The sequence below is a fragment of the Hylobates moloch genome, unplaced genomic scaffold, assembly GCF_009828535.3.
Source record: "Hylobates moloch isolate HMO894 unplaced genomic scaffold, HMol_V3 SCAFFOLD_8, whole genome shotgun sequence".
NCBI lineage: Eukaryota > Metazoa > Chordata > Mammalia > Primates > Hylobatidae > Hylobates > Hylobates moloch.
The window spans coordinates 102,038,445-102,053,163 of record NW_026652283.1 but is presented as its reverse complement, the minus strand read 5'-3'; the positions used below and the strand labels follow the sequence as shown (position 1 = coordinate 102,053,163).

The window sequence follows — 14,719 nt, the reverse complement described above, 5'->3', positions numbered from 1 at the left end:
TCAAACCCTCCTCTAGGCCACCAACCAGCGCTCGCCAGGCCAATGCCGACAATTCTTCCTCCGCCACCTGGGGCGCCTCAGCCAATCAGGAGCAGCCATGCTGCGCAGTGCAGCGCGCCATAGCGACGGATGACGCCTGCTGGGGAACCGCCGTAGCAACCAGAGACGCGCTAGGTCCACCACCAAGCTTGCAAGCAGAAGAGGCGGCAAGGGATGCTGAAGGCTGTGCTGCAGCCACTTCACGGGAACCTAGAGCTACCTGTGAACAGGTCTCCTATACGTTGAAGATTTTTCTGGATTTAGGGTGTCTAACCTTTGATGGGAAAGGGCAGCTTCAGCTTGGAGTGTTTACTTTCAAGAATTGCTATTGGCTAAAAATCAATTCTCTTTAAAAGCAAAGATTTAATCTGATAAGGAATCAATGCAGCACGCTAAATACCTTTCATATGGCATGAAAACGTCTTGAGTTACTCAAGCCACAGGCAATGAGAATATGGTGCCACAGCACCATATTTTTCACAAAAAAATAAGAGTGACCTGGTATTCAAGAAACCTGTATAGTACAACTATCGCCAGTTCGTTTTGTGGCCTTGGGCAAGTCACTTCACCTTTTGTGAAAGTCTGAAGCTTCTTTAAAATTTCTGAACTACATTAGAAAACGCTTTAAAAACATACCTGACATTCTGTAATTTTAAATAAATGAAAAATGCCAATCTATTAAGTGCTTAATTTTGTGCTGGGCACGATTTCAAATTCTTTCCTTATTTCACTTAGTTATAAAATGGAGGCACAAGTAGTTTCCTAAGTAGTCCAGTATGGCAGAGCTAGTGATGGAGTCAGGGTAGAACCTACTTGAGTCTGGTCTTAACCACGATGATGCTCCTTCGACGATTTCTTCGAGTACTGGGCCCTATTCAACCTCATCTTAGTATCACTAAACGCTCATGAGTGTGTCTGGTGATTACATCTTCCCAAACGGGATTTTAAATGAATACAGTGAACCCTAACGTTTTTCCGGTGTGGATAGTATACTAGGCCCGCTGGGTTAACAATACTTAGGCTTGGGTAATTGAAAGCATTTTTTAAAATGAAGACGGTCCTATTTTGGAAATGCAGAAAGGCGAGATGAAAGCCAAACTCTGGTGAGTATAGCAGAACTAATTAAACTTCAGATATAAAACAATCAGGATTAATGTTACCAATAAAACAAAACAAGGTGACGAGGCAGGAAGACCGATGCTGAGTAGAAAAAGTATACTGTACATACATTCTAAATGTTAAGCAGTCGGCCTGGTTTGGTGGCTCACGCCTGTAATCCCAGCACTTTGGGAGGCCGAGGCAGGAGGATCACTTGAGGTTAGGAGTTCGAGACCAGCCGGGCCATCATGGCCAAACCCTGTCTCTACTAAAAACACAAAAATCAGCCGCACATGGTGGCACATGCTAGTCCCTACTACTCAGGAGGCTGAGGCACAAGAATTACTCGAACCCACGAAGCAGAGGTGCAGTGAGCTAAGATCACGCCACTGCACTCCAGCCTGAGACAGTGCAAGACTCTATCTTAAAAAATAAATATTAAGCAGTGAGACATGACTGCACTGAACTTCTCATCTTCACCAGAATACCAATTGTGCTTCCCATCTTTCCACTACTCAGTAAAATTAAAGTCTTAAACTAATGTTTTGGCCATCCCAGAATATTCCTGAACTTCCCTGAAAGCTGCAGAGATTAAGAGGCAAGAATGACACTGCCTCTAACAGACACACACACTATCATCTCACATGTTAAGGGTCCCTCTGTAACATGACAAAAAATAAAATCCCACAAGAGATCTTGCACCAAGCTTATAGCTCATATAGCAAGGCTCAAAACTATGAAAACATATTTTTCTAAGGTCTTTTTTTAAATGAAATGCATAACGTAAGTTATACAGTTCAAAAGTAAAACAGCATAATGCCCTAACTACAACATAAAGGTAACAAATCTGCATGTAAGTAGATATTCAGGATCAACTCAACAAGAAGATAAAACCACTTCCCAAAATTTATAAAGACTTTAGCCCAATGGTCTAGAATAAGAAAAGGCTATTCACACACACACACACACACACACACACACACACACACACACACACACACACACAAAGTGGAGGAATGAGAATGACCTTGTGGACCGAAAGCAGAGGGCTGAGTACAATTTGAAGTAAAGGCAGAACTTAAATTGGGCTTTGAAAGAAAAGCAGAAAGAAAGGTTTTCTAAACAGCAGAAATGTTTTCATTAAAAGCATAGAGGTAGGAACGTATGGGTCAACCATGAAAAGAAGTGATACTCAAGAGATCAGATATGCCTTTATTGGCCAGATCAAAGAGAGCTAACTCTTTTCCTCTCTCCTCTTACAGACTCTCAAAGGTCTGTAGCTAGGAATTATAAATTGACAAAAAAAAAATTTCCCCTAAAATAAATGTGAACTAAATTTTCAAATGAAATTTCCAAAAACATAAGTGTCTATCCCCATCTTATTCCAAAGGCTATCAAATTCATGGTGAGGTTATCAGATGTTTTTCAGTGCAGAAAACACAAAAGGAAAGTGTTCCACCCATGCCAAATGAAAAACAAACTAAGACCTGTAATTTGCTATTAAGGAAATTAATAAAGTAAGTCACTAAAAACAAAGAAAGAGGCCGGGCGTGGTGGCTCACGCCTGTAATCCCAGCACTTTGGGAGGCCAAGGCGGGCGGATCACGAGGTCAGGGGATTGAGACCATCCTGGCTAACATGATGAAACCCCGTCTCTACTAAAAAAAAATACAAAAAATTAGCCGGGTGTTGTGGGGGGCGCCTGTAGTCCCAGCTACTCGAGAGGCTGAGGCAGGAGAATGGCGTGAACCCAGGAGGCAGCTTGCAGTGAGCAGAGATCGGGCCACTGCACTCCAGCCTGGGCAACAGAGCAAGACTCTGTCTCAAAAACAAACAAACAAAAAAAAAGAAAGAAAAAAAAGCCCTGGAGAGTTCGGTAATATCATGCAGATCATTACACATCACACAGCAACATTTCTAAAATCGGGGGGGAATAAATGGATCAGCCTTTTCTTAGCTTTAATATCAATTATTTCTTAACTATCGAACACCTTTGTGAAACAAACACTATTTTATTTTTTCCTCAATGTTTCCTCTTTTCTCTCTCCTATTGAAGCCTAGGAATATTAGGAGGCTGGAAACAGACATCACTCATTTTCCTTCCTCTCCTATCCCATCTCAAGCTGAGACAGAGATGTGGCTCTTCTAATAATCAGAGTACAAAGTAAAGACAATAGCCAACAACTAATGAAGTAGACTTTTATTGCTCGATCAACTTCAGTAACATCTCCAAAAAAATAGTTTTCATCTAACAATTATGAAACAAATTTGAAAGGCAGGATCATTCACAATATAGACCCGGTAGAGGCTTATACTTTATATAAATGAAAAATATCAGTTCTACAATTTAAATGTTTACTTTGGATTTTATTATAGAAGAAAATATCATTGTAATTATAAAAGCCATAAAAATTGGAACTGTATTGTGAAATTACATCAAGGTATCAAATTTTATATAAATGAACAATAAAATTCAATTTTTATTTATTTAAACAAAGTAAACATTGGAAGACAATCTCCCCCATGGGGAAAAAAAAAAAAAAAAAAACCTTGAATAATAAAGCAACAAAAGCCACAACACAAAAACTAATCAATGTGCAAAAATCTGATTAAAAAAACAAAATAAAACTGGGGTTTAACAATTAAGACAAATGTTGAAGTCAATATGTGCTAATTAAATTTCATTTTAAAAATGATCTTTGGATGATTACATTTCCAACTATGTTTTCCTATAATTGACATTTAATGTTAGTTTTTGAAAAGTTAGAAAAGAAACCAATTTATATTAAGATTGCCAAATTTTGCAATTTGAACACTATTTTAAACTTTGAATGTCCTTAAAGTCTTTAAATTTACTTTCTAAAATAAATAATTGTTGGAATAAACCAAAAGACATTTCACATATTTGCACTGCATACGATAAAAATGATGTGATCTACATAAATAAATTTAAAACATTAAGTTATTTCATATAAACATTTTTAATTACAACGTTGTATCAATGGCTTACACAGTTGAAATCTAAGCATTTTAAAACAGGATTCACATGTTAAACTGCTGAGCACATTTATAGAACTGATGTACATCATGTAATCCTTTAAACAGCAAGCTCTGGTGTTATACCTCAGTTTCAGAAAGGATTTTTCTTTCAACAGAATTTTGAACCTGCCTTTGTGAAAGAAAAAAATTAGAAAGCTAAATTATACCCACACAGAAAATTTAAGTATGTGGAAGAAATAAACTTTTTTGGATGAAGAAAACAAGTTAATTTTGAGTGGTAAACAAATCTGGTTTACAAATACATGCATTAGCACATAAAATATTTTGTCCTAGACATCTTTACAGAAGACTTGGCAAATATGAACAATGGTATGCCACAGCTTTTTAAAACAACTTTTAACAGATATAAGATCAGTATCATTCACATTCACACAAACATACACACACTTTAGAAAGACTGTGTGCTTGGCTTCGGCATATTTAATATCATTAAAGAATATATAGAATCATCCTTTTATCATAAGGAATTTATGTCATTGTTTTCTCAAAAGCTGCTATTTTAGATTGAAACAGCATTCAGAAAAAAAGTACATTTCAGATGGTCAGCATCAGGATTTACTACAGACTTTGTAAACAGATATCTATAAATAAATAAACTAGGGTGGAGAAAAGAATATCCTGAGGTGGCTCTGTGGCCAGGGTATTCAGTAGCACTAAGCTCCATTCTGGAAATCAAGGCATCTAAAGAAAGTGCAGGGCTGAATTTATTTTGTAAATGGAATATGTACAGGTTTAATTATTTTGCACCTTGAGGTAAATCAGTACACAGCAACTACTACTGCTTATATACACTTATTTAAGGCAACTTTATTTAAAAATCAATATATGTAGTAAATTATATCTGTCACTGTCTCTCAATGAATGCTATCTATGATTATTTTTCAAAAACAGTGGAAGAAATATAATCACTTAAAACAAGCAGTTAATTACTTAAACATGAGTTACCTTTGCTCTTAAATGGAGTAGTCAGATCATTTTGTCAGTCAAGTAGTCAAAAGAAAGCAGAAACCAGTAACAATTAGAAGCATTGTAAAAACATTTTGAGTGCAAAGTATTTTGCAAGTGACGGTTTTTCTGGCACTGGATAATTACTATACACAATTAAATAAAATCACAGAAACACTATGATCCCAGGTAGTTTTCAGTTTTAAAATTTCTTCCTGTAAAGTAAGTACAGTTGTTACCCCTGATGTCCAGACACAAGGAAATGATGTGAGGAAATCCTCTTGTTCAGGTACATCAGGGGAGTTTTAAAAATAGCAGCAAATACTGGGGTCTTTGGAAATAATTATGCTGCTACAAATAAAAAGGAATCATTACAATGGAAGCTCATAAACAATAATAAGCACCGTGGGTGGGTAATACTCTATCAATTGCCAATAGAGTCTAACTCTTCTTAGGCAGTACCAAACGATGACAGCTATATATTTTCTAAAGAAAAGCAGCTACATTTCCAACCTCTCATCCGAGGCAGAAGTTGAATCCATCATTTTACTAGACTCTTACAATATGGTCTTAGAGGAGGACATTACATTAGTTAATGAATAGTTTATAATGAATTTAAAACACCAGACTTACTAAAATTTCAGCTTTTGGCATTCCTCATGATCCTTTATTAGATTAATTATGTATACTTTTGTAATTTAATTATATGGTTAAAGGGAGCACTGGAATTTCATTAAAATTTTCATCCTAATAGTCATGTCACCATTTTTTATATTTCTGTGGCTTCTCAATACTCATTTGATTTTTGTAAATTATTCTCTTGTCAAATCAGTTTCACAACCCCATTCATCCAGTCCTACAGGCTTAACAACATTTATTTCATGTGGAGCTAAAAGTATATAAAAGATGACTAAAAAGATTTGTTAGACTTTAAAAAGCTCAGAAAAGCAAAAACTAATACACAAAATAAAAATGCCATTAATCTGAGCTACATATAAAACGTCTAATTTCCTTTTAAAATATAAATATGGCAGTGCTTTATATCAAAGATGTAAAATCTATCAATTGCTTTAAGATAATAAACATAAATGCAAGTGAGCACCAACTATTTACATTAACAATTTACTCTATTTGTTACTTTTCCAAATGTTTATATAATATTTAAGCATCATATCAAAATAAATATTTTAAAATAAAATCACAGGTAACAAGCTACTAAATGTAATCTACAAAAGTGAAAGAATAACAACATAAAGAGAAATGAAAGGTAATTCTTAATAAAGTAATACTGATCATAGACCCATCTGAGAGAATTCTGACTCCTGATTATTTACGCCTACTACTCATAAGAGAAAAAAAGTCAAGAACTTGAACCTGATGGAAACTAAACCATTTTAAGACAAAGAGAGACAAGGCAGAGAACAGAGTGGGAATTACAGGCTTTAAAAGAGTCTAAGGATTCAGAAAAAAAATTCTACAAAGGTATCAAAATCTAACTATTGCAAACTGGCATTGTATAACTTTTTAAATTCATGAAGTTATAAATGGTATGGGTGCTTAATTATCAAATCACCTGCAATTTTACTTGTCTGTCACAATGGATACCTAGATATGAAGGTTTTAAGATTTAAAAAAATTTAAACATAAAAGTTAAAAACTATCATTATTAAAGTTTCCATTGTTCTACAGTCATCTCTATGGCTAAGAAAACGCCAGTTAGTGAAACATGATGGACGTCTACAGAAATGAAACACAAATAGAGAAGCCCTGAAATGTTACCACTTTTCCCACAGCACTGGTATAGACTCCCTAATTCTTCCCATAAAGCACTAACAAAAATGAAATAATATGTGAAAATTTCAAGAAACACATAAAAATTATAAACATATAAGCAAAGTATCAGTTAAGGTTTTTATGAATTGCCACTGATGAACAAAGAGATTTAAGAAAAGCAGACTGAAAGCATTTCTCCACATCCTTCTACTGCAAAACAGAAATTTTTTTTTCTAACAGAATAAATATTTGAATAGTTAAGAACCATGTACCTCACTTCAAAGAGAGCATTTCATTAAATACATAGTTTCCACGGTGCTCATTACAAACTCCAGACACTACTTTTAAAAACCCAGTAGTCACACATAAACAGCATGACATACAATATTCTTACATATGGTGACATGATACACACACATTACATATGTATCTATCTATATGTATAATGCCTCTTGGTTCAATTCTATAATGAAGTTTCAGCATCCACGTATTTCTTTCTTGGTTCATCTTCAAAACTTATTTTCACACTCACAGGTTTATCAGGACTATTTAAAACAAAGAATGAAAATAAATAATTTTTAAACATAAATATTCAACTCTAAACATGGCTAACAATGAGTATATTAAACCTTCTGAGATTACTATTAACACTACAAACTTATGACTTGCTAATTTTACCTTTTCTAAATCAATAAACATAACTGGAAAAGCAAATATTAAAAATTCTGTTTTTAAAAAATTGCAAATATTAAAAATTCTGTTTACAATTTAAATTCATGTTTTTCTTACAACTAAAAAGGGGGTCCTTAAAATAGGGCAGTATATGGTCAGAATCTGTTGGATTACTTTCATTTCATATATGAACAGGTTACAGCATGAGACTTTTATTTTACTGAAAAATCTATTAATATATGAGCCTTTGTTAATACAGATAGGTATCAAATAATTTCCAAGGTTATAAATTTATAAAACTTCTCACCCCAAATTTGATTCATAAATACAAAACCAATACATCTATATATTCTATATACATGTATTGGTTTTGTATTTATGAATATGTATTCTATATGTGGAGAACAAATATTTGAAATATATATATATATGTTTTTTTGAGAGACAGAGTTTTGCTCTTGTTGCCCAGGCTGGAGTGCAATGGCACAATCTCAGCTCACCGCAACCTCCGCCTCCCAGGTTCAAGTGATTCTCCTGCCCCAGCCTCCAGTGTAGCTGGGATTACAGGCATGCACCACCATGCCCAGCTAATTTTTGTAGTTTTAGTAGAGATGGGGTTTCACCACGTTGGTCAGGCTGGTCTCGAACTGCTGACCTCAAATCATCCACTCACCTTGGCCTCCCAAAGTGCTGGGATTACAGGCCTGAACCACTGCACCCGGCCGACCTATTCTATATTTTCAAGTCAGTATCACACAGTGACTCCACATACATGGATTTTAATTGATTAGTTGTAACATATGAATATCTGGGTTCTGGAAAAAGTTTTCAGAAAGTGTAAAAACACACTATGGTTTGCTGTCTTCTCCAGACAAAAACTGAAGAATAGACCCCCATCCCCAAACATTTTCCTGTTAAACAACATAGCCAAGACATTCTCTTTCTTCCTATGTGATTTTGAAGTGCAGGACAACCCAAACAAAAAGCAGAAGCATAAAAGATGTTAGTTATTATTGTAAGGCCTTTATTTTTTATGATAATTATACTAACAAGGCCAGAGGTGCTGACACAGTGTGAATAATCACTAATAGTAAAAAGAATATTTAGAAAAATTCTGGCTGTACTGAATGATCCAAAATTACAAAGAGTTTAACTTTAAAACTTTTTAAGATCAAAAACAGAAGAAAGGAAACAGCCAGCTGAGAAATTAGAACTCAGATGACAGAAGAGAAAAACACATGATAGAGAGTAGGTAGGAAAAAGGTTCTAAAAGAGGGTAGTGAAAGAATGAGAAAAAGCTAATCAATTATTGTCAGAAGACAGAGCTAAGACAGCAAGTGAACAAAAACAGCTACGTGACTGAAGGCCTAGAAAAGTTTTCACCTGATGCCCAAGCAGAATATACAGACACCCAACATAGCATCTCACACAAACTGTATATAAAAAAGAAGTATTTGCTGAGTATGAATGACTGAGCACCCTACAAGACAGTAATTCATTTCTCCAGAGGCTTAAGGGATTAAAGTACTAATGATTACCAAACAGAATCCCTGAGGGCTTAGTTCTTGAAGTGAGAACAAAAGAAAGAAAAAAGGTTACATAACAAGAAATGTAAGAAAGAAGTTACATAATACTTTCAATACATGGTCCACTGTAAAATTGAATGGTCTTTATGTCAATGGATTCAATTTCTTCCAAATATCTCCAAGCAAAATGTTTACCTCACCTGAACAAATGGCATACTAAACCAAAACACAAGAAGGGAAACAACTTGTGTTTTTCTCTTTTCTTAGACCATCAGAAAGCATGACTGAAATAGTATTCAATTACAGTATGTAATCCCTAATAGTTATCTAATCTTTATATGGTTTCTGATCTTTATGTTTACTCCATACTGCTATGTGAAATTTACTTTTATTATAAAATAGCTCAAATTATTATTATTATCTTTTGAGACAGAGTTTCACTCTTGTCCCTCAGGATGGAGCACAATGGCACGATCTCAGCTCACTGCAAGTGACCTCAGATGATCCTGACCGCAGATGATCTGCCCACTTCAGCCTCCCAAAGTGCTGGGATTACAGGTGTGAGCCACTGTGCCTGACTCAAATTATTTTTTAAAATAGGTAACTATAAATTAAAAGACAAAAACATAATCATTATTTATACCTTATTCCAAGTATACATTAAAATGATGGATGAAAGGAAGAAAGGAATGAAGCTATCATAAGTAAATGAAAATTGGCTACAGTTAGAAAACACATAAATAGTTATAACTACCTCATGTTAGATCTGGTTACTTTGGCATTCTCAGTATTCATGGAAAGTGCCTTCCACTGTGCAGTTTTGGCCATTTCATCTGATATGTTAACAACTGAGGGATCAACACTGAAGAACAAATACACTTTTTGGTTAGTATTCAGTACTTGCAAAAGCATTAATATTGTCATTCTTATTATCTGCTTTCATCAACTACATTGAGAAAATCTTTGCCAGATATCAGAATTTGAGTTCTGTTACAAAGTCCTTATGAAGAATTACACCTTTCTTTCTAATAGAAACTAGGAGTGAGATTAAGTAAGTTAGCAAGATTTATTTATGGAACTTTGCTTCAGAATCCAATTTGGGGTTTCAGTAGTACTTCGGCAGCACTCTAGCAATGATGCTCTCTGATCATCTTGGCTGAAAATATGCTACTGAAATAACATACGACTATGTTAATGTGCTTATACATACAAAAAATAATACAATCTCAAGTCAACTAGAAAACGTTTATAATTGGCACACATTTAATCTTATCAAATAAATACCCAAAGTATGTAAGGAAAACTTAAGATTATGATTTTTAAAATCTTATTTTTCATAGCTTTTACAAATCATTATAAAGAATGCTTGGAAAGATAACCCTCTGAAATTGAAAACAAAGCTCTGAAAATATTTCAACAGCTAACACAAAATAGCCTCATAGGTACCGCTTTTACCTGTTATTCACATATTTAGTGTGATAAAAGTGGTATTTTATCAAGTTTATCAAAATTAAAAGAACAGAGTAGGCCGGGCATGGTGGCTCACGCCTATAATCCCAGCACTCTGGGAGTATGAGGCGGGCGGATCACGAGGTCAGGAGTTCGAGACCAGCCTGGCCAACATGGTGAAACCCCATCTTTACTAAAAATACAAAAATTAGCCAAGTACGATGGCACTCGCCTGTAATCCCAGCTACTTGGGAGGCTGAGGCAGGAGAATCTCTTGAACCCGGGGGGCAGAGGTTGTAGTGAGTCGAGATCGCACCACTGCACTCCAGCCTAGGCAACACAGCAAGACTCCATCTCCAGAATTTAAAAAACAAACAAACAACAAAAAAACCCCAGAGTACTATCCATTTATTACAATAAGAGACAAATGTTTCTGTTTCTATATTTCTATGAAAATTACTTCAAGACCTCAAATCCAATAATATCCATAAGTAATTAATTTGGGGCTCAAGGTTGTCCATCACAAGTAATAGGAAAGTATCATAAAGTTAATACAAATACATTTGCAAGTCCTTTTTCTTTGATTAAAAAAATACATTCAGACAAACAAGCTACAAATACAAATGTCAAATTAGGTAATGTTAAATTAACAATGTGATGGCAACTAGTTTACAAATGACTAAACAGCAGTCATTTAGAAAGTGCTCTGTTCATATTTAAAATCAGAATGTTGTTTACAAATTTAAGATTGAAGAGAAGCGTGAGGTGGTCACTGAAAAGTCTCTATGAATGGCTTCTTTACCTTCGCTAGGTCAGATTTTTAAAAGTACACAAAGTCTGAATACCCAAGTTTATAATGGCATAGCCATCCAACTTGAAACTCTGCCTACCCCGAGTAAACGTTTATTCACTTGGTTGCCAACTTCAAATAAGTGAAGAAAGGAATTCCTGATAAACCTTCTAGCTTCTAAATATCCTCCACTATGAAGAAAGTATATATTTTTTTCCCTCAAAATGAAATTAGATGGGAAAAACTTCGCCTGCGTTACATAAATTATTTTCATCTTTTATAAGGGCTTTACAGTTTCCAAATACTTTCATATACTATCTCATTTGTTCTTCCACACAAATAATCCAAAGCTATTTAAGATATAAAATTCTGGCAAATAAGCACATTAGCCATTTCCTGGCATTCCTGATGTAAAAAACTTTTAAACATAGCCACATTAATCATGGCTTATGTCACCACTTAAAAGACAAAAGGAAAACTACAGATACCCATCTTTTTCTTTAGGAAGACTATAGACTCCACTTAAATTTGTCAAGGTCCATATATAATTACACTGAAAAAGTGATAAAGCAGGATATAAAAATTAAGCACAAATACTCTTAGCAAATTGGTGATAATTACTAACAACCATCATGGTAGTTCCTATACTCTTTTTACAAGTACATCAATGAAGCTAATATATTAAATCATTTAACAAGTATTTCTAGAACCCAGCAAAGCAGATCGCTGTGGCTGGATATATTAAATATCCATATTAAATGCCTCTACGCTTGGCATTTAAAGTATATAAAAATTTGAGGGGAAATATTAATACAGAATAATACCAATAGTGAAAATTAATAGCAAAATGTATAGAGGAAAATTAGTTGAATGCATTCATCGCAACTAATCAACATGTACAAGTCAAATGTTACTCCTGTAAAAGCTATAAATAGCTAAAAAAAAAAAAAATGGAAGTTAATGAAATACCAATAAAACATCTTCTATCAACTGGTCAGGGAAGAAACCTGTATATTTTCTAAGACTGATTTCACTAACTAATCAGAAATGGAATAGATGTGTAGAAATAGGAGGGCCAGGCACAGTGGCTCATGCCTGTAATCCCAGCACTTTGGGAGGCCAAGGAGGGCAGATCACCTGAGGTCAGGAGTTTAAGACCATTTTGGCCAACATGGTGAAACCCCATCTCTACTGAAAGTACAAAAATTAACCGGGCATGCTGGCAGGCGCCTGTAATCCCAACTACTTGGGAGAACCCAGGAGGCGGAAGTTGCAGTAAGCCGAGATCACACCATTCCACTCCAGCCTGGGGGACAAGAATGAGACTTCATCTCAAAAAACAAAGAAAAAAAATAGAAATCAGGTGTGTACACAAATATAAGTTGTTATTATTATTATTATTATTATTATTATTATTATTATTATTATTTTTTTTGAGACTGAGTCTTGCTCTGTTGCCTAGGCTGGAGTGCACTGGCATGATCTTGGTTCACTGCAATCTCTGCCTCCTGGGTTCAAGCAATTCTCCTGCCTCACCGTCCTGAGTAGCTGGGATTACAGGCACCACCACACCCAGCTAATTTTTGTATTTTTAGTAGAGACGGGTTTCCCCATGTTGGCCAGGCTGGTCGTGAACTCCTGACCTCAGGTGATCCACCTGCCTCAGCCTCCCAAACTGCTGGGATTACAGGCGTGAACCACCACGCTAGGCCTCTAAGACTGATTTCTCTAGCTAATCAGAAATGGAATAGATGTGTAGAAATAGAAATCAGGTGTGTACACAAATACAGGTTAATCTTTTAAAACTAAAAAAGTCTGCATTTCCCAACCTCTATATCTTTAGTTCTTAAATTTAAATATAAATCATCAAAATCACACATAATGAATTATACATAAAATATTAATTCTTACATCATATGAACCCTCACTGCCAATAATCAAATCACATCTTTGAAAACTAAGAGACTTATAGGGCCTCTAAACATAGTTATATATTGGAAGGCTATCAGAAAATGAATTACTGGTATTTGAATGGATACTGACAAAGATTACCGAAAACGTTTATTTTCCAGCATCCACCGACCCCAGCCCTAATGAAGGGCACAAAGGAAAAAGCTACACTACTGGGAAAATGGAAATATTCTCAGACTCATGTACTGATTTTAAACTTCACTAAGATAGATGGAGTGATAGAAGACAAGCGAATTTTATTGGCTTGGCATGGAAGTTAGTTTAAGGCTCTAGTCCAAGTCCCGCTTGGGTGGGAAAGGAGCAAGGGACTTCCTTTTCAAATTGTGTTAAGCCCTCCTTTAGTTGATACACCATATGCAGATTTTATCATCTTTTATAAAATAGAAATCATCACTTTAAAGAAGCATTATATGACTTATTAATACACTTGACATGCATATAAAAGTTTTAGAGCATAAAGTTATGTCTCACCTATATTTTAGGGCCTTGACTGGAATTTGCAAGAGACTTCCCCCTTCAAATGGAAGATGCACAGTATCATCATCGTCTTGAAGCATCCGTTCAGCTTCCTTTATAACACATGTGTGAAGAGGTTACTTTTCCCAGAATATTTTCCATGAGAATCGGTTAATATATAATATTTTAAAGACTTAGAAACCCAAACTGACATTATTTAAATATATCTGCCATTACTGAAAAATTTTATAATCATGAACACATACTTGTAACATAAAATAAAAAAAACCACTTGTAAAACATGACTAATTTAACACTGATATAACTTTCATTTCTTTATGTAAATCACTATCACTTATACTATTTAAGATTTAACTACAATTTAACTACATAAATATGATTATCAATTATTATGTAGGTTTATAATGAGAGATAACATTCTGTGAAACCTTATCACAATACAATATGAGCAGAATGTCATTTGGATAAGGCAGGGTTTCTCAGCCTCAGCAATACTGACATGTAGGGTATAATATTTATCTTTTGTAGTAGAAGTCCTGTGTATATACAGTATTTCACAGCACCCCAGAATTCTACCTATCAGATGCCAGTAGCAGCCCCTCCAGTTATAACAATCAAAAATATCTCAGAAATTGAAATACTCTCGGCAATGTCTCAAATACTCTCAGACTAACTTACTGAGAGTATTTGCTGTGTAATTCCCTCCAGCCCACCTCAGTGATAATTACTAATAACCATCATGGTAGTTCCTATACTCTTTTTAAAAGTACATCAATAAAAGTACTATCTTAAATCATTTAGCAAATGTTTATAGAACCCAGCAAAGCAGACCGCTAAGGCTAGTTAAGATCAAGGCTCAAGCTCAGGTTGAGACCAACTTGGACAGTGGACACGGAATAAAATTAGGATGTTAACAATG

The 14,719-nt window shown here is 34.9% G+C and overlaps 1 protein-coding gene across 9 annotated transcripts in view; it reads right to left on the bottom strand.

The window, feature by feature from the left end:
- Positions 1-3,322: 3,322 nt before the first annotated feature.
- The window catches only part of SLC4A7 (solute carrier family 4 member 7), a 105,532-nt gene continuing 94,135 nt past the window's right edge, over positions 3,323-14,719 (bottom strand). For 3 of the 9 annotated variants that reach the window (XM_032162262.2, XM_032162258.2, XM_032162259.2), the window contains 3 exons: positions 13,795-13,892; positions 9,868-9,975; positions 3,323-7,460 (listed from right to left, as the gene is read on the bottom strand). In XM_032162262.2, the coding sequence (XP_032018153.1) occupies positions 7,379-7,460; positions 9,868-9,975; positions 13,795-13,892 (288 nt within the window). In that variant the 3' untranslated portion in view covers positions 3,323-7,378. Of the gene's footprint in view, positions 7,461-9,867; positions 9,976-10,669; positions 10,893-13,794; positions 13,893-14,719 lie in introns of those variants that run through there. The other 6 variants (XM_032162263.2, XM_032162260.2, XM_032162261.2 and 3 more) reach the window with 2 other exon arrangements.